The following is a 21652-nucleotide window of genomic DNA, read 5'->3' as shown; positions in this document are numbered from 1 at the left end:
ACCTTGCCTTGTGGATGCTCATTCTGATTATGTACCTCTATATACATTTCTGGAGAGAGTAAAATACGTCCTATAGGAGCTACATTTTTTTTTTTTGCAGTTTCTGATTTTGCAAATTCACCAGAGGCTGTTGTTTATGTTTTTCTAGATCTCAAATTTCTCTCGCGATTCGCAACTGCACCTCGCACCTGCTCCTCATGTGTAAATCTACTAGAAGCTGCTGTTGACTGACTGACTGACTGATCGACTGACCCACTCTCCTCCTTCCTTAATCCCAACCCACAGTGTTTTTAAAAGCACCAGTTGACCCACCCACCCACTTTCCTAAACCCAACCAACAGTTTTTAAAAGCAAACCTGAAAAAGCTAAGCCCTCGCCTGATATTTACCACATTTTTAGATTTGACCACACTCTAGCCCTGTTATTTACTCGTTTATTTTATTGCGAGTTCTGCTTTTATCTTGCCCGCTTTCTGGAACTGTTCTACACTGGACTTGATCCCTGTTTTTGTGGTCAACTCTCTGTGTCTCAAGTCCACCAACATACATGGTGAGCTACTGGGTACACTGAGAACAGCAGAATGCAGTTCATATGGAAGTGGTCAACTGGTAAGCGCGAAAAGGAACGGCGTCATATCGCCTCGTAGAATTTGTTTTAAAGACAAAATGCAGCCATACATACTTCTGGCTACATAATTCAAGATCTACAGAAATGTATATAGGGCTACATTTTCAGAATGAGCCTATGTTGGACTTGGTCCTACCGCCATCTGAATCCAATGCTTCTGTCAACGAAACCATGATTCTGAGAAGATGTGCTGCTGGCTTGCCATAGTATTTGCACATATTAAAAGAGCCCCTATCTAAAACCTGAGTCTATCTTATGGAGTTCTCCAGATGTCTGCTAATGAGATAATCTGCTTATTCACCTTTGAATCGCATCGGGGCCTTGACTCTCCCCTCCTCCTCCACCTGTTTGGATCAGAGGTGGATGATTTTGCTGAACGCTTAACCTCAACACTTCTCCAAGACATTACAAGCCATACACCACTACCTGCCAAAAATGCTCCACCTCAGCTCTCAGAATGCTCCATCAGATCAGCGGACTCCCAAAACTACATCTTATCTCCTTAGTCTCACTCCCAAACCAGAACCTCCAACAGCAACAACTTGGCACACAGTTTTTTTCCCAATCACCAGGATTCCCACCCTAATGTATGACTGGATCCTGGAAGTCTACAGCAGCTCTGATGCATCAGGAGTGAAGAGAAAAGGTGCAAATCACAAACAAATGCACTATTCTATGCCATTTTGTAGTATAAATAGTGTGTTTTCACACTGAAATATTATTTTTCTTCTAAAAAAGTAAGTCCACTGTAAATACACAGATAATGTACTTATTCAACCGTTAGAAATAAGTCAAATGTTGGATGCTTCAGGCACGCAGCTTTGCTCAAATCATGGAAGATGTGGAATACTCTAAGTGTCCACACTGACATTGGATTACATTATTTATTTTGGATTGGGAAAGCAATATTCTCCTACACAAGTGATCATGCCGCCTCCTGATGGTGAATGCGTTTATACTTGTGGCAGGTATTATTCTGTAAATTGGTCAATTAAATCACTACTTTGGCAAACTCCAAACATCATCTGAAAAACCACTCGCTTCAAATGTTATAGACATGGGTAATAAGCTAATACTAATAGAGAAGCTCCAGATCTAGATCTGTTTTTACATAACTGTGACGGTTGGGTTTAGGGTTTTGGTAGGGTTGGACATTAATAAAATACAATTAGTGGGAAATTTTAAAAAATCATATATAATTCTTGTTAACTTCTACTTATGTGATCTATGTGATTTATAGCTGATTAACCATGTGAATCGATGATAACAACCTTCTGAGCCTATCAGTAGGTGCAGAAGGCCCCTACTGGCCTATATCTATCAGCTGATAACCACTGATAACACTCATTCAATGGAGTGATAACATGCGAATCGGCTGGGGAAACAGTTTGAATTTGTTACAATTGGGACGATGCTAAATTCATATATCATGCTGTTGAGTGTGTAAGTGCTTAAGTGCATAGTGAATGGTGTGCCATTTGGGACGCATTGAAAGTCCAACTGTGGCCCTGTTCTGTTTAAGGTGTTGGAAGCGAAAGGGGTGAAATTGAGACTGGTCATAATAAATGCCATAATGGATGCCTTCAGCTCCAGTTCGGGTGCTCTGGGGCATGACGACATGTGGCACCTAGTCAAATCTGGAGGGTTGCTGGAATATCAACAGCCTGGAAATTTTATTTTTTTCCTAGCCTTCTGAACCTTGATCTGATGGTTCAAATAATCTAGAGTGTCTCGAGAAAGGCAAACCTCTTCACATTCAGACATTCTACTCTCACTGCAAAATATTTTTCTCAAAGAAAAAGGGCTCTCTGGCACAGAAGTGCCCCAACTTATACACTTATCCCTTTTTTTGCAGTTATTCTACTCCCTCAGGTCATGCTCAATGTTTTGGCGGTTCTACTTTGGAGAAAATATTTACCACTGCCGGTCATGAAACTGAGACTTTAGCACAAATAGTGGATGAAATGTCACTAGCTTCCTTATAGGTCTAATTATGAGCTAATACATTTAGATGCAGCCTAGAGGTCACAACTAAACTCGGACTTCAGATGTAAAAGGGCAAGTAACCCTCAATGCTGTAATTAACGCTGCAAGGCAAGCACAAGTCTTGCATCATCGCTGTTGTGCTGTTTTCATGACACCAGACAAGAGAGCAGCATACAAAAATGCTACTGCTAAAATACAATGCGATGACTTACACCCAAAGAAAGTTTGCTGGCTATAAGTTGAATTTGCTTGGACAAAACCCTGCATAAGCAGTTTCTGAAAAGCGGCCGTGAAATAAAACGGCATATTTTAAATTTGCAATATGCTTCTGGCAGTGTAAATTTTGCTTGTTTATACACTTGATACAGAAGTGAACAGCAATACTGAAGTTAATGTAGTGTCTTTCAAAGCTTAATGGCTTATATACAGTATAAGCTATGGTTAAAGCGTTTTGTAGATTTATAGACATCATTTTAATACTAGATATGCAAAGCCTGCTTTTCAAACCACTATATGGAGGCATTTTCTGCTATTTCAATGTCTTCATTATTCCAACTTTGAGAAGTAAAAACTTTGTATGATATCAGACTTTGAGCAATAAGTAGGCGATACATACTGAACTGTTTGGGGTATTACTGTACACTTCACTCTCTCTGAAGTGAGTTGTTTGCTGATGCAATTTGTTGGGATCATTTACTGAAATTATTTGGTAATTCCTGGGACGCAGTGAAACTGACACCGCTGTAGTGGGCAGCAGTAGGAGAATTTTCTCAATTAGCTTTCTAACATAATATTACGGAAGTAAAGAGGCATTTTAAAGGATGAGCTCCTTTAGCTAAGAAGAGACTATTAAAACATCTGAGCAGCTTGAAAACTGTTTTTGACTGTGTTACTTTTAAAGACTCCAGAGGAAAACAAAACACAGATCGTATTGAGTGTTACACAGCAAACAAAAAAGTGTAAGAGCAGCTTTAACATGTTGATAAAACATTCAGTAACTAAACTATTAAAAGAGCTTAATCAAGCCACTCTAACCTTTACCAACCTTTTAAATGCTTTGACGCTTGATCATTTGGATTTCAGACAGTACAATAAGCATTTATTGTAAAAGTCTGCAACTGGCAGATGCTTATTTAAATAATGCATAGTTTTTTAGAGAAAATTTTGAATGAGAAAATGAACGTTCGTTTACATTAGAGACTATATGCATACATGCCTGACAAAAGTCTTGTCGTCGATCTCAGATGCACCATGACTTTATATTCTATACTGTACATTATTTATGCCAGTGACAAGACCTTTGTCTAAGCAAAGTCAGACTATACTGTACTAATTAAATAATTAAACATCAGGACATTATAATTTTTTTTGTTTGGTAAAATAAGAGTAATCTAGAGGCCTTTGCCTTTCATATACGCCACTTCTGATACCAAATGAACTTGAAGTCGAGTTATTATTTGTTGTTCCCAAAACTTGGATAGGCGACAAGACTTTTGTCAGGTAGTGTAGATAGAGAGAGATCATAAAAGGACCAAGAGAGACACAGGACACACTTTTTATATGCAGAAAAGAACGAGTTGTTTAATTTTTTAAATGCAAAATTATTTCATGATGTAATTAGCTAAAATTTTAATATACAATTTGATTAATAACTAAAGTGCACAAGCAATGCAGTAAGCCAACTTTGGTAAGATTTTACAAGAATGTAATAGAAGAACAGTTATTGTATCAGAATTAATTCTCTATATATTCTGGTTCATCGTCCCTTCAGATCATCACCTGAAAAACAATAGATACATTTTTTAAAAGCAAAAATGCTGATTTGGTGTACAAGAGCAATTTCTTATTTTTAGCAATACAATTGGACAGCTGCTTAGTATGTTTCTGGAAACATACATTATTTATTAAACAGAAAGTTAAAAAAAAAAAATTAAAGGTACAAACATTTTCGTAACATTATTTATTTACATTACAGTATTTGTGTTCTTAGAAAGTACTTAGAGTTTTCACTTACTGAGCAATTGATTTACAAGATGAAGTGTAGTCAGTCACAGACATTTCACCTAAAGGAAGATAAACAAAATTTTCGCTTGTCTCAATAAAGTGAAAATGTCATATATTAAACACAGGCTTACAAACACAATTATGCTACACTTGTGTCACTAAGGTTTCTATATAAAATTGTAACATTTCAATGGTAATAGCATTTAATTTTTATAATTATTAATATATTATTATTATTATTATTATTATTATTATTATTATTATTTTACAGGGTTTATAATAAAAACCATTATCCTTTGAGCAGATTCAGAGAGATAAATGGACACATACTGGTCTTGTAGTAGTCATAGACCTCCACCACAGCTGGTTTAAGCTTCTGCACCAGGACGTCCTGCTGAAGCCTCAGATTGATGGACTTCACCTGCTTCTTTTTCAGCTGGATGAGAAGAGAACATTATTACACTTTGGTGCAAGACTATACTGAGATTTCTTTTCTGTGGTAGAAAGATTAATAAGAACTAGGGCTGACATCTTGTTTATCTTTTAAATGTAATATGTATTGTCTGTACATTTAAAGATATGAAAATATTGCAGTGGTCTCTCATTTGTCATGGGAGTTACATTCTAAAAATAGCCTGTGATAGGCAAAATCCATGAAGTAGTCAGCTTTATTTTTTACAATTATTATAGATGTTTTCAGACTGTAAAACCCCTCACTACACACTTTATACACTTTTCATTAACATGCTCACACTTTTATTTCTTGTTTAAACACTCTCAAAGTTCAAACCTTTATAGAAAAATAAGTCCAGTGTTATAAAATGAAACTAAAGATCAAAACCATTTGATCTTCGTTTATTTATTCCATTATGGCGCCCTACATTCGCGTGACTTCTACCTTCCTTTAGCATGTTAATAAGTTTTTGAGCGATGGTTAGCATCTTCCTCTGCCTTTTGGGTGCTACCGCAGGTGCCTTTGACGGTGCAGAATATTTTGTCGACATTGTGGGGAGAAAACTCGCAATATACAGTACAGCAAATCAGATCAAAGATTTATGTAAATGTGGCAAGCTGAACGCATTCTGTAGCCTACTGTACAGGAGAAACACCACGGAAAATATTGATTAATAATGGTCTAAAGCCAGTCAGGACACAGAACACAATGTGCTGTAGAAAAAAAGCATGTCAAATTGCACGGAAAAAATCGATGAAACTGCAATGCAGCGAAAAGTGAACCGGGTTAGAGCGAGGGACCATTGTAGTCACGTTCTCCATATACGTATGTTTGACTACATTTCATATTGATAATGGCAGGCTGCAATGTCTTTGACAGATGCTAACGCACACTGGCAGTGGAGGTAAAGGTGATTCAAAGTGTCGGTTGCTGTCTTCATCTCTCAATGTGGTGTGAATTAGGCTGATTTATACTTCTGTGTCAAGCGCACGCATTGCATAGCCCTCGCCCCCTTGCCGTCTCAACGACGCACAGCGCAAGCTCTGTTATTGGTCCGCCTGGTATCGTGATGAATGTGGGTGGGGGTGAGCACCGCGCTTACCTATTGGAGCGAGTGTTTACTAGTGTCAAGTCCTGTGAAGGAGCTCCAGATGGAAACTGTTTTGTGTTTACCTTAAAAATATTGCAAGTCCGACAGTTTCCACCTCGGAATAAGCAAGTTTGAGCTACTTGTACATTAAGGTAGCGTTCAGAAAAAAACAAAGCACCAGCGAAGAAACTCGACACAGAGAAACATTAGAACCTCACTGCCAGCTAAAGGCATGCAGAAGTATAAATACAAAGCAACATGCAATGCAGGTGCTGTGGGTCATGCTGATCACTCAACGCAGAAGTATAAACCAGGCTTTAGTCTTATGACAGACAGATTTTAATGTTTATATTTCAACAAAAAATTAGAGTGTAAACATATGACATAAAAAACATCATAAACGTGTCCAAAACTGTTTGCATACAAATTAACCGTTAATTTAAAAATAAAAATCAGCTGACAGGATTATACAGCCAGATCTCACGAGAAAACGTAACTATTTTACGTTTTGTCAGTTTAGTGGCTAATTCGTACTGATTTATTTGACTTCAGTCGGATGAAAATGTACGATTTTAAAAAGGAGGCGTGGCAACAAACCCCACCCTTAAAGCCAACAATCACTGGAGAGGAGCAAATCATACTAAATTATATGAATGAGATCCTATGAATTCATATGAATTAGCCACTAAATCAAAACGTTTTGAATTGCCGTGAGATAGCGTTGTGATCATAGCATACAGCTTTAGTAAGCTAGAAACAAAAAACTATTTTCTTGAGAAAAATGTATGTTCTGTTTAGTGACGCATTAAAAAAATCAATCAATACCAAATATTGCTAAATCAAGATAAGAATTTACTTCAGCTTGTGTAAATCAGCTTGTCAATCAAAATGAATTTTGTGTCAATTCTCACTGCTAGTACAAATGTGTTACATAAAAAGCGTTCATTTTGATTTCCTCCTCATTTTATACCTTGAACTAAAATATATCAAAATATCAGCAATCAACGCTAACCCTTAAGATTTAAAATCCCCTCAATGTATGTGAAGGAAACACTTACACTCTCCAAATAGACAATGACACGATCCTCATCCAGATCCACACGTTTGACGGTGGGGTCTTCCTTCAGCTGTGAAGAAGAGGACGAATGAGGGAATCAAACACTGGCTGCACAACCTGAGATAAAAGAGGAGCAGAGCCCTTCAAGTGTCACTCACGGCCTGCAGAGACGCCTCATCCAGCTTAAACCCAGACAGCAGCCTGACGTTAATGATCACCATGTTGGTCTCCTCTCGTTTGCCATCATACCTGTCACACAAACGCTCCAACAATCACAAACTGGCTTTACAAGCACACAATGTCCTGTATGTAGACTGACAGACAGCAAAGAGTCTATTAGGTCACAAAGTAGGTTCAGTATTCATTCATTCAAAGTCAAATTCCTTACGCTGCACATTCAGCAGTTTTTTTTTTTTTTTGCTTGCTCTCTCTCTTTCTTTAGATTTAGCTCACTTATGTAAACCTTAGCAAAAAAGTATGATAGTCAGATTTTTCCTCAGCATAAAAACATGACAAAATCACAATTAAAACACATTAGTTTTACACATTTTTACTATTTTTTTATCTTAAATGTTTTTACTGTACGTAGCCTGTGCATGATCACAATTTATCATTATTTTGTATGTCATAAAAAGACAAAATATCTTCTTTATTGACAAGATGGCAAATAAATGTTGGTGAACTCTCACTTAATAGTATGTATAATAAAGTATAGTATATTATATTATAGTATAGTATAGTAGTGTAGTATAGTATAGTATAGTATAGTGTAGTGTAGTGTACTATATTACAGTGTAGTATAGTAGTGTATAGTATAGTATAGTATCATATTATAGTTTAGTTTAGTTTATTGTAAGTATAGTATAGCATCAACATAGGCTCATTCTGAAAACGTAGCCCCATACACATTTCTGGAGATCCAAAATTATGTATCCAGAAGTACGTACTGTAGGGCTGCATTTAGTTTTTAAATCAAATGCTACACGGCGGTATGATGACATTCCTTTTCGCACTAACAGCTGACCGCTAATCTTCATATGGACGGCTTTCCTGCTGTCACCAGTTCGTCCAGTTAGTTTGCCATGTATGTCGGCTGACTTGAGATGCACAGAGGAGTTGACCATAACGACAGTGTTCAGGTCTGGTTCCAAAAAGCGGGTAATGCCGAGTTGATACTGCATGATTTTAGCCCCAATTTTGACTCACCAATGGGTTTTGAGAAATCACGCAGTTGAACTATCATAGATGCGATCTGAGAGAATCACAGATGAGTCACTGACATCCGTGAGAAATTTGGCATGCTAAATATCTGGACCTGTTGCTAAAAATCATGTCATGATTCATGATCAAAATCATGTCGTGTGAAATCTGTGCTGATTGAACATAACACTGGCGATCAACAACAGCCAATGAGAGAGCAGCATTCATTAGTGTGGCCAGCAGGAGATTAAAAAAGGTTAAAAGTGTTCATTTTCAGTTTATTTGGACCCAAATGGAGGAAAAACTAGTGTAAATTTGGCAGGAGCACTGTGTCTGTTTGACATTTCATCTGAGCAATATCACAACTGGCTCAAAAAAGAAAAAAAAAAAGCTGAGAAATAGCTAATTCCCATCAAAACCAGGTGTCTAAAATAAGTACATTTTCTACCCCACTAAAGGCTTTTTTCTCCTTATGTAGTTAATAACAAAAGTTAAACTGCGTGCCCTCGCATTTTTTCTATGTCACTTCTCGCGTGTGTATGGTTTGTGAGATGTAGTTTGGACAAAGTTGTGGCAGATTCTTCCTATTTTAAAGTCATGCAATGTGAAACCCCTGTCACCGATCCATTCATTTTGAAAACAATACTGGTTGGGTTTGGGGACGGAGGAGGGGGGGTCAGTCAGTCAGTTAGTCAATTGACAGCAATTTCTGGTGGATTTAGGCAAGAACAAGTATACAGAGCGGCCTCTGGTGGATTCATGAAAACAAAAACTGCAAAAAAAATGTATCTCCTGAGAAGTATTTGGCGCTCTACAGAAATGTATATAGCGATACATTTCCAGAATGAGCTTGGGTGGTATAGCATAGTATGGAAAGTAATTCAATTATATGGACAAATAATGGTTTAATGAATGATATGGCAATGTTAACGTTGCTATGCACATGAGGGTTGTTTCCATTAATGAAAATGGTAGTTTTTAACAGAATGTGGCTCACCGGACAGTGACGTTTAATGTAAAAGCTTGGTTTTTGCTGCAGACTCCTGTATTTGTTTTAATGTTGAAGGCCAACGCATCAGGAGGAGGGGGGATGTTGTAGTTCAAGGCAAACTGAGAAACCAAACAGAATAAAATCAAATATTAGCTGATTTCCATCACTTTATCTATTTCAAAAATCTAAATTCACTCCGCAAATCCTAATCCTCATCCATCCAAACACTTTTACAGCAAATGTAAAAAAGTCGTAGGTCACACAGGTTTAAAGCAACATGAGGGGGAGTAAAAGATGAACTTTGATTTGTGTGTGAGCTGTCCATTGCACATGAGCACACACCTGCACAAACACACATCCTTTGCCTTCTGCCCTGAGCTTGTATGTTCCAGTAGTTTCCGTCAGCTGTTTCTCCTGGTAAAGCAGCCGGTTATTGCGGTTCACAGTGAACTGGTTTCTCTGTCCTGATGGGGAGGTCACGGTCACGGCGATGGATCCTTCTGGATTGAAGACGGCAGCGCTGTACTTAGCCAGGGCCTGGAGCGCTACTACAGTATCCTGTTCACAGCGACAGCACACAGTCAGGGAAGATCAAACGCGTTATAAAGGCTGAAAGGAAAGCTGGATAAGATAACCAGCATTACCTGTGTGGAGGAGAAGCCCCCGAAGGCGTTCTGCTGTCTGCCCAGCCACTGCACTATTCCAGCTGAATAGTTGAGACCAAATCTAGGCAGTGAGGGTCCCGAGAGAAGAGCCAGCAAAACGTAGGCAGTCATTTCAACCTCCACAGAGCTTGTTTGTTGAGCATTGTTGACCAGAGACCAGTATCGTCCAGCACCTATAATTAAATCAACAAAAACGAAGATGACTGGAAAATAGAGGCTTCAGCACAAAAATCAACATCAGAGGTTTCAAACTAGGGTCCAGAGTGTTTGCCTAGTTTGATTTTGGTGTCTATTTAAATATTTCCAACCCAGGCTCATTTGAGATACATTCTCATGGCTACATATTTGAAAACCAGGAAATATGTGCCCCATGGCTACGTATTCTTGCAGTTTTTGCTTTCACAAATCCACTAGAGGCCACCATGTCTATTTCTGCCAATCTCAATATACTTCTTGCATGTGTCTGCGATAGAAAAGTCAGTAGGCGTGTTATCTTGCTACCAACTGATCCACCAAAGTGTCTGTAGCTGTCTTCATCTCTCAAAGTGATGTGAATAAGTCTTACGACAGCCAGATTTAAATGTTTATTTTTTGAATTGGAGTATAAACATGTGACGTAAAAAAAAAAAAAAACTTATTATAAACATGCTCAAAACTGTTTGTATACAAATCAATTGTTAATTTAAAAATAATATTCAGTTGAGTTGTATGAAAATGTATGATTTTAAAAAAGAGGAGTGTCACCTAACCCAACCCCTAAACCCAACTGTCATTGGGGGATCACAGTAGGCTTGTTATCTTGCTATCAACTGACCCGCCGACCTAGGGGCGTAGTGGACATTTTAAAAGTGCAAGGGACAGCTTTATGAAATCCAAAAATTTACATTTTTAATCACCTGTTTCTAAATGGTCTGTCTCTTAAGGTGAGGGGGACGTATCATCCAACCTCCCATCCCCACAACCCATACACCCCCATTATACCACCCCATACGTACCTCTGGCTACATCATTTAAGGTCTCTAGAAACGTAAATAGTGTTACGTTTTCAGAATAAGCCTATGTTGCATAATGCCATGTACTGTTTGTTTTACTCACAAAATACTGGCATACATAGCCCAGGATACATATTTCCAGATTCTCCAATATGTAGCCCTGGACACATATTACCATTAAGCCTGTATTGAATATTTCTTATATTTATTTGTGTTTTTTATTTTGTTACATGATAACTGTCAATAGTAATAATAAAGTAAAAATAATTAGTTGGCTCAACTGTGTTTTATTGGAGTTGGTTGGAGCTTAACTCTTCAGGAGAGTGGTCCTCCAGTGGACCAAGCTTGGACACCTGTGTGATATACTACCGACCGAGTAACATGCATGTCATGTAGGGGATAAAAGTAGAATACTGTGGCCACAAATTAGGAATCAGTTCCCCCTTTAGAGTTAACTCCTGCCTCACAGTCAGATTCCACTTCTGTAGGCAGTGGAAGGTAATTGTCCTTTCAAAATCCATGCCATTGACACTTAATCACATTGAATGAGAATTTTCGAAAAGAAAAAGTGTTTCACAAAGGCTAAATCAATTTATTTTGCTCATGTACATTAGTGGGCATGGTGGTTTGTACATTTTTGGAGTAATAAAATTGACCATAAACTAAGAAGTGAGAATACTTTAATTCATTGATTTCTTTATGTTATATAGTCTGATTTGTTCAGCCAGTCATATGCATGGCTCTGTAGTATATATACATTTTTAAATTGAGATGTAACCAAATTGGGGCGATGCGGTGGCGTAGTGGGTAGCACGTTTGCCTCACAGCAACAAGGTTGCTGGTTTGAGTCTCAGCTGGGTCAGTTGGCATTTCCGTGTGGAGTTTACATGTTCTTTTCCGTGTTTGTGTGGGTTTCCTCCAAGTGCTCCGGTTTCCCCAACAGTCCAAAGACATGTGTGGTATAGGTGAATTGGGTAGGCTAAATTTTTCGTAGTGTACTGTATGTTTGTGAATGCGTGTGTGTGGATGTTTCCCAGTGATGGGTTGGGGCTGGAAGGGCATCCGCTGCATAAAAAAACTGCCGGATAAGTTGGCGGTTCATTCCGCTGTGGCACATATAAATAAAGGGACTAAGACGAAAAGAAAATGAATGAATGAATAAATGTAATCAAATTTCGAGCTTCCCTTTTTAAATATTATTTGAATTACTTGACTAAAATTTAATTTAGCTTTTTTTTATATACATGTGATCTGATCTATACTTCCTCTGATCAGCTCCCATGTGACTATACTGTATGTCCAACAACTCATTCAGGACATGTACAATGGCTTTCCTTACTCTAATACACTTAAAACATGGAAAAACTCGTCCTTGACAGGGCAGCATTGTTTCATGATTAATGAAAGGGTAAGAATTAGGTAAAACAAATAGATGTGAATAATTTAACCTAATATTAGTATATTTTAAAAAATCTATTTTACAAAATAGACATTTTGCACATATTTGTGAGATACTACAGTATTAGTTCTATTATGTTCGTTTTGAGTATGTTTTGCTTCCATAATTTAGTACCAGTTGAATTTAATATATTTTTTAAAGGTACCTTCTCTCCTGGCCTGATTGTCCAGCTTGGACAGGAGGTTCAGTCTCATTTCTCCATCTCCAGCAAGTGTGAATGTATAGGACAACAAGGCATTCACATAGGTGTTGGTAATGTTACGTGAAGCTTCCTTCAGACATACAAGGCTTCTAGCCACCATGGGATCCTTACAAAGCGCACAAAACAAGTCAGTCACATTGGTCCCATTATCTGTATTGAGTTATTTAGTTCTATAACATGTCTATTAAAAGGGAATAGTAGTAGGCCATGAAGAGAGTTTTACTCACAGAAATCTGCACGCCTAACTCCAGCAGCGCTGCGGTGATGTAAGCAGAGAGAGTGACTTCATCATTGACACCACCCTGTGAGAGCAAACGCATTAAAGATCCTTCGCACCCGCAGCACTTCAATCTTCTCAATTTACTGCAGACTAACAAGCATTTCCAAAGTGTAAAATCCAGAAGCAGCAGATTAATGAGCCCCTTTCCTCCCCATATATGACCATCAATCCCACCTAACCCTGTGACAGCTGGAGCAGAATATCTGTGCGTCTCAGAGCACCACTGCTGTGTTTCAGTCCTGAATGATTCTGCTTTTTTTAAATGAATTCAGTAAGTTAATGATTCGATAACCCATTCATAAAGAGACTGACCTAATGAATCAGCTGTCTAATTTCATTTGAATAAATGATTCAATAAATCACTAATCAAAAGAGGGACACAAAGCATAAATTATGAATTATTGAATTAATTATCACGGCAACATTTTAATAGTTAATGTTAGTTAATACATTACAGAATTTATTCATGCTTTTTAATGCTATTTAATTCACTGAAAAAGAGAAACTACTGTGTCTTTCATTCATACATTTTTATATTGGATTAGGAAAAGAAAAAAGGAATTATATATATATATATATATATATATATATATATATATATATATATATATATATATATATATATATATATATATATATATATATATATATATATATATATATATATATATACACATATATACAGTAGATAGTTTAAAAAACAACTAGCAATAGCATAGCCTAACATTATATGTATTTATTGTAGCTTAGTTTAAATACACTTATACTTTCCTTTTGATTTTAAATTGACCAAACCAAAGCAATTCAATTAATTCATGGTATAAAATCAATATTTTGTTTTTGCACATTTTTTTTCCTTGCGCAGAATAAATATTTTGATGAATATTAAATTGTGTTTTTCAGTTTCAGTTTTCAGTCAAAAAAAATTATCAATTGAGCTGTAATAAATTACAGTAATTGTTTTAAGTTGGTCCAAAACAAGATTATACTTTGGTCAAAGGGTAAAAAATGTTCCCCTTTGGTTGGGGAACTTCAGTGCCATAGAGTGGATTGATTGAAATCCACGAAATGGGAGGATTCAGTTCAGAAGCCGCTTGTCTGAAAGAGTATTGAACGGGCCAATGAATGCCATGAATTGGCAGCGTAAGCTTGCACAGGTGTACTTCATTGCCAATTATCCCAGCATATAAGCACACCTGGAGCGAGCAGACGCCATCCTTTTCGCTTCAGAGACTTTCTGATCGAGTCGATGAGGGTTCCTCCTGCTGTGACCAGCGATTCTGAGCGAACGAGAGCATTCTCCCGGTCCAGAGTGTGTACACGCAGCGGCAGACGGTCGAGCTGGGTTTCTCCCTTGCCTGGCGTTCTTTGGGTCCGGTCCTCCAGAGCGGTGCGTATAATGTTGCAAACTTCACAGAAAGAGCAACACAGTCGTGCAGCACGTCCTTTTCAGGACGGCGCTCCGACTGTGCGTTTCTGGATGCGGTGGTTTCCTGTCCTCGGATGATGGGCACGAGCACTGCGTAGCATGTCTGGGGGGTCCAGCATGTTAATGCGCTGCTCGCGGGCAGTTCATGCCGTCATTGCGATGCCATGACTGTTGCGCAGTAAAGATCGCGGCTAGCCTTTGCAAAAGGGCGAACTACCCCAGTTGTCCCCTGCTCTGCAGCGGGCACTCGGGCAGATCAGAGGGTTTCAGCGAGAGATAATCCGTCGCCCACGGGCCCGCGGACCTCCCGCTCCTCTAAGCGCTCCATCCAAGCTTCGGGCGGGGGAAGCAATCCGTCTAACAGATGGTAGCCCTTACGCCCGATGACACCGGAGACCAGACGTCCACCGCGGCATCGGAGGGTGGGCTTTCATTGTCCGATGATGATCCAGACCTGCTCGCCCCCTTCGGGCTGGTGAGCGCTGTCACTACGGATCCTGAAACGGACATGTTAGCCGTGCTTTCCCGGGCTGCTTCGGCCGTGGGTTGGAGATGGTTTATCCCCCAGCTCCGCGGCCGGACCGACTAGAGGGGCGTTCCCTTCTTCCCGGAGGTGCACAGTAGGCTCACGCGGTCTTGTAAAGCACTTTTTTCTGCTCGTGCTGCGTGTCCCTCCACCCTAACCACTCTTGACGGTGGAACAGCCAGGGGCTATGTGGCGATTCCTCAGGTTGAGTGCGCGATGGCGGTAAATCCGCGCGGCGCCTCTTCTTGGCGGGATCCGCCTCGTCTCCCATCCAAAGCCTGTAAGTTATCTACCTCCCTCGGAGCTAGAGCTTACATAGCTGCGGGCCAGGCTGCTTCCGCCTTGCATGCGATAGCCACCTACCAGCGCTACCAAGCGCAGGCGCTGGCCGAGCTGCACGAGGGTGGGTCCAACCCAGGCTTACGAGCTTCGCACCGCCGCCGACTTAGCTCTTCGGACTACTGAGTCCGCTGCGTGTGCGTTGGGGAGGACGATGTCCACATTAGTGGTCCAGGAGCGCCACCCCTGGCTGATATGCGCAAAGTCGACAAAGTCCGCTTTCTTGACTTCCCCATATCCCCAGCCAGGTTCGGCGACACTGTCTGTGAATTCACCCAGGAATTCAAAGCGGTGAGAGAGCAGTTGGTGGGTGATGTCTTATCGGCGGTCCGTAGCCCACTCCGCCCGCCGTGCCATTCATACCTGCTCCTCGCCGAAGGCGCCCGCCTACGAGAGCTGCTCCGCCCCCGCACACGCCTCCGGCGAAGCGAGCGCGTCGGGCACCTCGGAAGCAGGCAGCCCCCCTGCCCAGAACGCCGCTAAGTCCGGCAACGGACCGCGAAGCGCCCCTGGGACAGGCCATCTGGAGAAGAGGGAACTTGCTCTTTCCCCGCTGGAGGGCGGGGCCCCATTTCCAACGGCACTTTTTACTGCCATGAAAATATCATGAGAGAGCACTTTTCCACTTCCCCGGATGTGACAGCCCGAAATCTGCCAGTCTGGGACGCTATGCTTTCTAGCTTGCAGATTCGGTGCGTTTCGCCAGTGGCTCACGAGCGCTGGGAGGACGGTCTCCTTTCTCCCACCCCTCGAGCCTCCCCTCCGGAGCTCGGGTACAGAGTGAGAGCAAATATCTCACCTCCAGCTTTTCCGTGGGACCCGCGCGCTTCCCGGATCAGCACACCCACTCCGCGCTGCCCCACTGCTGGTACGTCAGCGATTGTAGCGATGAGTCCATTAGCGAGAGCTCTGCCTGCCTGGTTAGCGTGGGCCAGCTCTTCGCGGTGGCTCATACGCACAATCAGACTCGGCTATGCGATTCAGTTCGTGAAACGGCCCCCCAAGTCTCGGGTGTGTATTCACCAGGGTCAGCCCCCTGTCCGCCCCTGTCTTGCGAGAGATTGCTGTCCTCCTGGCGAAGGATGCAATCGAGCCGCTCCCTCCAGCCGAGATGGAGTGCGGGTTTTACAGCCCACACTTCATCGTGCCCAAGAAGAGTGGTGGGTCACGGCCAATCCTAGATCTGCGCGTTTTGAACCGCTGTCTGCACAAGCTGCCGTTCAGAATGCTCACGCAGAAGCGCATCCTCCGGTGCGTTCGTCCTCTGGGTTGGTCTGCAGCATTAGACCTGATGGACGCGTATTTTCATGTCTCCACTCTTCCTCGCCACCGTCAGTTCTGCGGTTTGCGTTGAAGGTCGAGCTTGGCAATACAAAGCCCTCCCCTTCGGGCTCTCTCTGTTTCCGCGGGTCCTCACCAAGCCCGCGGAGGGTGCCTTAACGCCCCTTCGGCTCGCGGGCATCTGCATACTCAGTTTCTTGACAACTGGCTGATTTTTGCCCTCTCTCGGAGCAATTGATTATGCACAGAGACAAAGTGTTCTGGCACTTCCACCTGTTGGGGTTTCAGGTCAACCGAGAAAAGAGCAAACTCGCCCCCGTGCAGAGGATCTCTTCTCTCGGGCTGGAGCTGGACTCGGTCACCATGGCAGCGCTCCTCTCCGGAGAGCGCGCTCAGCTGATGCTGTACTGTCTGAGAGAGCTCGACAGTAAAATAGTGGTCCCACTGAAATTATTTCAGAGGCTCCTGGGGCATATGGCATCCGCAGCCGCTTCATGCCGCTCGGATTACTCTATATGAGACCACTTCAGCACTGGCTTCACGATCGAGTCCCCAGACGCGCATGGCACGCGCGCGCACACCGAGTCTGTTACTGCGCTGTGTCGCCGCGCCCTCAGCCCCGGGAGTGACCCCTCGTTTCTACAGGCCTGGGTGTCTCTAGAACAGGCGTCCAGTCTGGTTGTCGTTTCAGCAGACGCTTCCAACACGGGCTGGGGGGCTGTGTGTTGCGGGCATGCGGCTGCGAGCCTGTGGAAAGGTACCCAGTTGCATTGGCATATCGCCTGGAGCTGTTGGCAGTGTTCCTCGCTCTCCACCGTTTTTTTCCAGTGCTGGAGCGGCAACTCGTGCTGGTCAGGACGGACAGTACGGCGGCGGTGGCGTATATCAGCCGTATGGGGGGTATGCGCTCTCGCCGCATGTCTCAGCTCGCCCGCCGTCTGCTCCTCTGGAGTCATCCGCAGCTGAAATCGCTGCATGCCATTCATATTCGGGCAAGCTCAATCGTGCAGCCGATGCGCTCTCACGGCAGCCTTACGTCCTGGAGAATGGAGACTCCACCCCGAGTCTGTTCAGCTGATATGGGCGCGATTCGGGGAAGCCCAGATCAATCTGTTACTTTCCCCGAGAACGCTCATTGCCAGTTGTTTTTTCCCTGACCGAGGGCTCTCTCGGCTCGGATGCACTGGCCCACAGCTGGCCTCGGGGCATGCGCAAGTATGCGTTTTCCCCAGTGAGCCTGCTTGCGCAGTTACTGTGCAAGGTCAGGGAGGACGAGGAACAGGTTCTGCTAGTTGCGCCCCTTGGCCCAACCGGACCTGGATATCAGAGCTCTCACTCCTCGCGACGGCCCTCCCCTGGCGGATCCCTTTGAGAGAGGACCTACTCTCTCAGGGACAGGGCACCATCTGGCACCCTCGCCCCGATCTTTGGAACCTCCACGTGTGGTCCTTAGACGCGAGGAAGACTTAGGTAACCTACCGACTGCGGTGGTTAATACCATCACTCAGGCTAGAGCCCCCTCCACGAGGCGCGCCTACGCCCTGAAGTGGAGTCTATTCACTGAATGGTGTGTCTCTCGCAGAGAAGACCCCCGAAACTGCCAGATTAGTGTTGTGCTCTCTTTCCTTCAAGAGAAGTTGGACAGCAGGCTGTCGCCCTCCACTCTCAAGGTTACGTGGCCGCCATCTCCGCTTATCATAGCGCGGTAGCTGGCGGCACCGTGGGAAAGCATAACCTCATCATCCGGTTCCTTAGGGGTGCTAGGCGAATTAATCCATCTCGCCCCCCTCTCATGCCCTCTTGGGATCTCGCCCTCGTTCTCACGAGTTGCGATCCGATCCCCTTGAGCCACTCGAATCAGTATCTCTAAGATTTCTGTCCTTGAAGACAGCTCTGCTGGTTGCGTTGGCCTCCATCAAGAGGGTCGGGGACCTGGAGGCATTTTCGGTCAGTGACTTGTGCCTGGAATTCGGGCCGGATTACTCTCACGTCATCCTGAGACCCCACCCCGGTTATGTGCCCAAGGTTCCTACCACCCCCTTTAGAGATCAGGTAGTGAACCTGCAAGCGCTGCCCCCGGAGGAGGCAGACCCAGCCCTTTCTTTACTTTGTCCAGTTCGCGCTCTGCGCATTATGTGGACCGTACTCAGAATTTTAGATCATCTGAGCAGCTCTTTGTCTGTTATGGCGGTCGGCAGCAGGGAAGTGCCGTATCGAAACAAAGATTATCCCACTGGATTGTGGATGCCTTTTCACTCGCTTTTTCGAGTCGAGGTCAGCCGTGTCCCCCGGGAGTACGTGCACACTCCACTCGGAGCGTTGCATCCTCTTGGGCGCGTGCACGCGGCGCCTCTCTAACAGACATCTGTAGAGCTGCGGGCTGGGCAACACTTAACACATTTGCAAGGTTTTACAATCTGCGAGTGGAGCCGGTTTCCTCAAGGGTATTAGGTAACCCTTTGGTAATTGAGGAGACAACTCGGTAGGGTGTTGAAACACGCTTGCTGCGCCATTCTCCCTAGCACGGAGGTACGTGCGCCTTTTTTATCTGTCAGTAAAGTTCCCCGTCAGGTGAGCCCTGCAGATTCCTCCGTGGCCCCCAGCACTGACTCAGCGGAGGAGTCACTTGCTGGCCCACTACGTTGTAGGTCTGCCCGCTGGTCAGCCCGCGTTTTGGGTAAAGGTGCCTGCTATGCGTGATCCCCACTAGGCGATCACATATGCTTATTCCGCCACGGTTAAGTCCCCCCCCCCTGGGCGGACCCGTGTCTTCCCTCCCCGCTAACCACTCTTTTGCTATGCGTACTCCCCCTTTTAGGGCTAGTCCATATGTAAATTCTGCCATCTATCCCCCCTTGGGTAACGGATGGCCTCCGCAGCGTCCTCCCTATCGGGACTGCACGCTTCCCAACGTACTGTCGTATTTTCCTAGAATTATCTAGATGCTCACGACTTCCCAAAAATATATCTAAATCCGTAAAACTTCTGTTGAAGTAGGATAAATTAGGGCCAGGGACACGTTGGAGGACCGAGCCTCCCATGATGTGGGTGCGTCACGCTTGCTTGACAATCCCCTCATCGGGGGCGTTGGTAAGGTGCAGTCATTATGGCGCTTTCCATACTTCTCCCATTTCGTGGATTTCAATCAATCCACTCTATGGCACTGAAGTTCACCAATTGAAGGGGAACGTTCGAGGTTACAGAAGTAACCCTTCGTTCCCCGAGGAGGGGAACGGAAGTGCCATACTCCGTCGCCATAATGACTGTCCCTTAGCTGTTTGAAAGTCTCTTCAGCTTAAAAGGATGGCGTCTGCTCGCTCCAGGTGTGCTTATATGCTGGGATAATTGGCAATGAAGTACACCTGTGCAAGCTTACGCTGCCAATTCATGGCATTCATTGGCCCGTTCAATACTCTTTCAGACAAGCGGCTTCTGAACCGAATCCTCCCATTTCGTGGATTTCAATCAATCCACTCTATGGCACTTCCGTTCCCCTCCTCGGGGAACGAAGGGTTACTTCTGTAACCTCGAACGTTTTTCCACGTTTGTACAAAAGTAAAAAAAAAATAATAATAATTACTGTCTCTTTAGTAAACAATATTTTTTATATTTCTTTGTGTTACTGTGTTTATTTTTCCTAACCACAAAACATATTGATTTAGATTACATTTTATTTTAAATTTTGAACCAAAGTTAAATTATTTAATCTTAGTAACAAAACAAATTACTGTCATTTTTAAGTTGGTTCAAAGCATAATTTTCTTTATTGTGGAAATAAAGTTGTCCATGTTAACTCACGGTGCAACTAATGTTAACATAAACTAATCTGAATTTTAATAATACATTAATAAATGTTAAACAATGAATGATGTGCAAGTAATTCATAGTTTAACTATAGTAGTTCATTATTAGTTCATGTAAGTAAATACATTAAAATTACCTAATGAATCCTTATTCTCAACAATTTTTTGCAAACATGAAAACCCATTGAAGCATGAGCTCACGGCAGTCCTCAAAACTTAAGAAAAATCTGCTTCCAATCTTTGTTGCACAAAACATCACAAAAGAAGTCAGTGTTCAGTGTTCACCTATCAAATAAAACCTCGATTGTGTTTATTTTAGCTAGCATTGCTAGCGAGCTCAAAAAAATAATTGAAATAAAAAAGTACTGTATCTTATGCTTTTGAAAATAAACAGTAACAATAATGAAATAATGATATTACAGTAATTAAAATAACAGATCAATCAAATAAATTGCCTTGACAAACATAAGATACTTCTTAACTACTATTAATTTATCATTTGGATCTGTAGTGTAGACCTGAGTAGGCCTGTATAGGCTAGTTTACGCAGTTTTGTCAGCAGCATGAATGATCATAAAAGATGTAAAGAATGATTAAGGAGCATAACAATCATAGAGGATGTGAGCAAAACTCTTCTTTTCTTACCATCATTTCAATGTGGATCAGTTGCCCCACAGAGGTGAAGCAGCCATTTGTCTTCTGCTGCTGACTCAGCCAATTCTTTGCCTCATCAATGCTGGTCTGATCTATAAATATATACCTCTTTGCCCCACCAAAAGACTTCATCACAAATGCAGTTAGCCTGAGAAAACAGTAGAAATTTCTGTAAAATACACATAATTCAATATGATGCTATTGTTTTAAATACAGTATATGTTGATGAAAAATATTGGTTTTCTCAACCTAATAGAAGAGGAATTTATATCATTCATGGGAAGCCAGAAAGGTTCAGAAAGCAGCTGAATGTTTTCACCATCTCTGAATCAGACTCACCATGTGTTACCAGAAGGATCGTTTGAGCCAAAAGCACTGTAAGATCCATCACCATGCTTATATGTCAGCTCTCTCTGATAGCCTGCAACACAACAACAACATCAAAAGTCTGATATTCTGGTTTATTTGCAGAAAAAAGCTCGAAATAAGCCCTTGATTTTTTGTTTTTCGAAATCAAGATGTTAATTTCAGGGCAACACGGTGGCGCAGTAGGTAGCACAATCACTGGTTCGAGCCTTGGCTGGGTCAGTTGGCATTTCTGTGTGGAGTTTGC

General features: G+C 42.5%; 1 protein-coding gene across 10 annotated transcripts in view; it reads right to left on the bottom strand.

Moving 5' to 3' along the window:
* Nucleotides 1-4166: 4166 nt before the first annotated feature.
* Nucleotides 4167-21652, bottom strand: part of LOC407643 (alpha-2-macroglobulin-like protein 1) — a 62895-nt gene continuing 45409 nt past the window's right edge. For all 10 annotated transcript variants that reach the window (XM_073923514.1, XM_073923513.1, XM_073923517.1 and 7 more), the window contains 12 exons: nt 21379-21460; nt 21031-21187; nt 12955-13029; nt 12671-12833; nt 10054-10247; nt 9752-9967; nt 9416-9528; nt 7377-7467; nt 7220-7288; nt 4948-5053; nt 4628-4676; nt 4167-4392 (listed from right to left, as the gene is read on the bottom strand). In XM_073923514.1, the coding sequence (XP_073779615.1) occupies nt 4389-4392; nt 4628-4676; nt 4948-5053; nt 7220-7288; nt 7377-7467; nt 9416-9528; nt 9752-9967; nt 10054-10247; nt 12671-12833; nt 12955-13029; nt 21031-21187; nt 21379-21460 (1319 nt within the window). In that variant the 3' untranslated portion in view covers nt 4167-4388. The remainder of the gene's footprint in view (nt 4393-4627; nt 4677-4947; nt 5054-7219; nt 7289-7376; nt 7468-9415; nt 9529-9751; nt 9968-10053; nt 10248-12670; nt 12834-12954; nt 13030-21030; nt 21188-21378; nt 21461-21652) is intronic.

This window comes from Danio rerio, chromosome 15, assembly GCF_049306965.1.
Source record: "Danio rerio strain Tuebingen ecotype United States chromosome 15, GRCz12tu, whole genome shotgun sequence".
Taxonomy (NCBI): Eukaryota; Metazoa; Chordata; class Actinopteri; order Cypriniformes; family Danionidae; genus Danio; species Danio rerio.
Note: the sequence above shows the minus strand (reverse complement) of the source record. Positions and strands in the feature narration are given on the sequence as shown.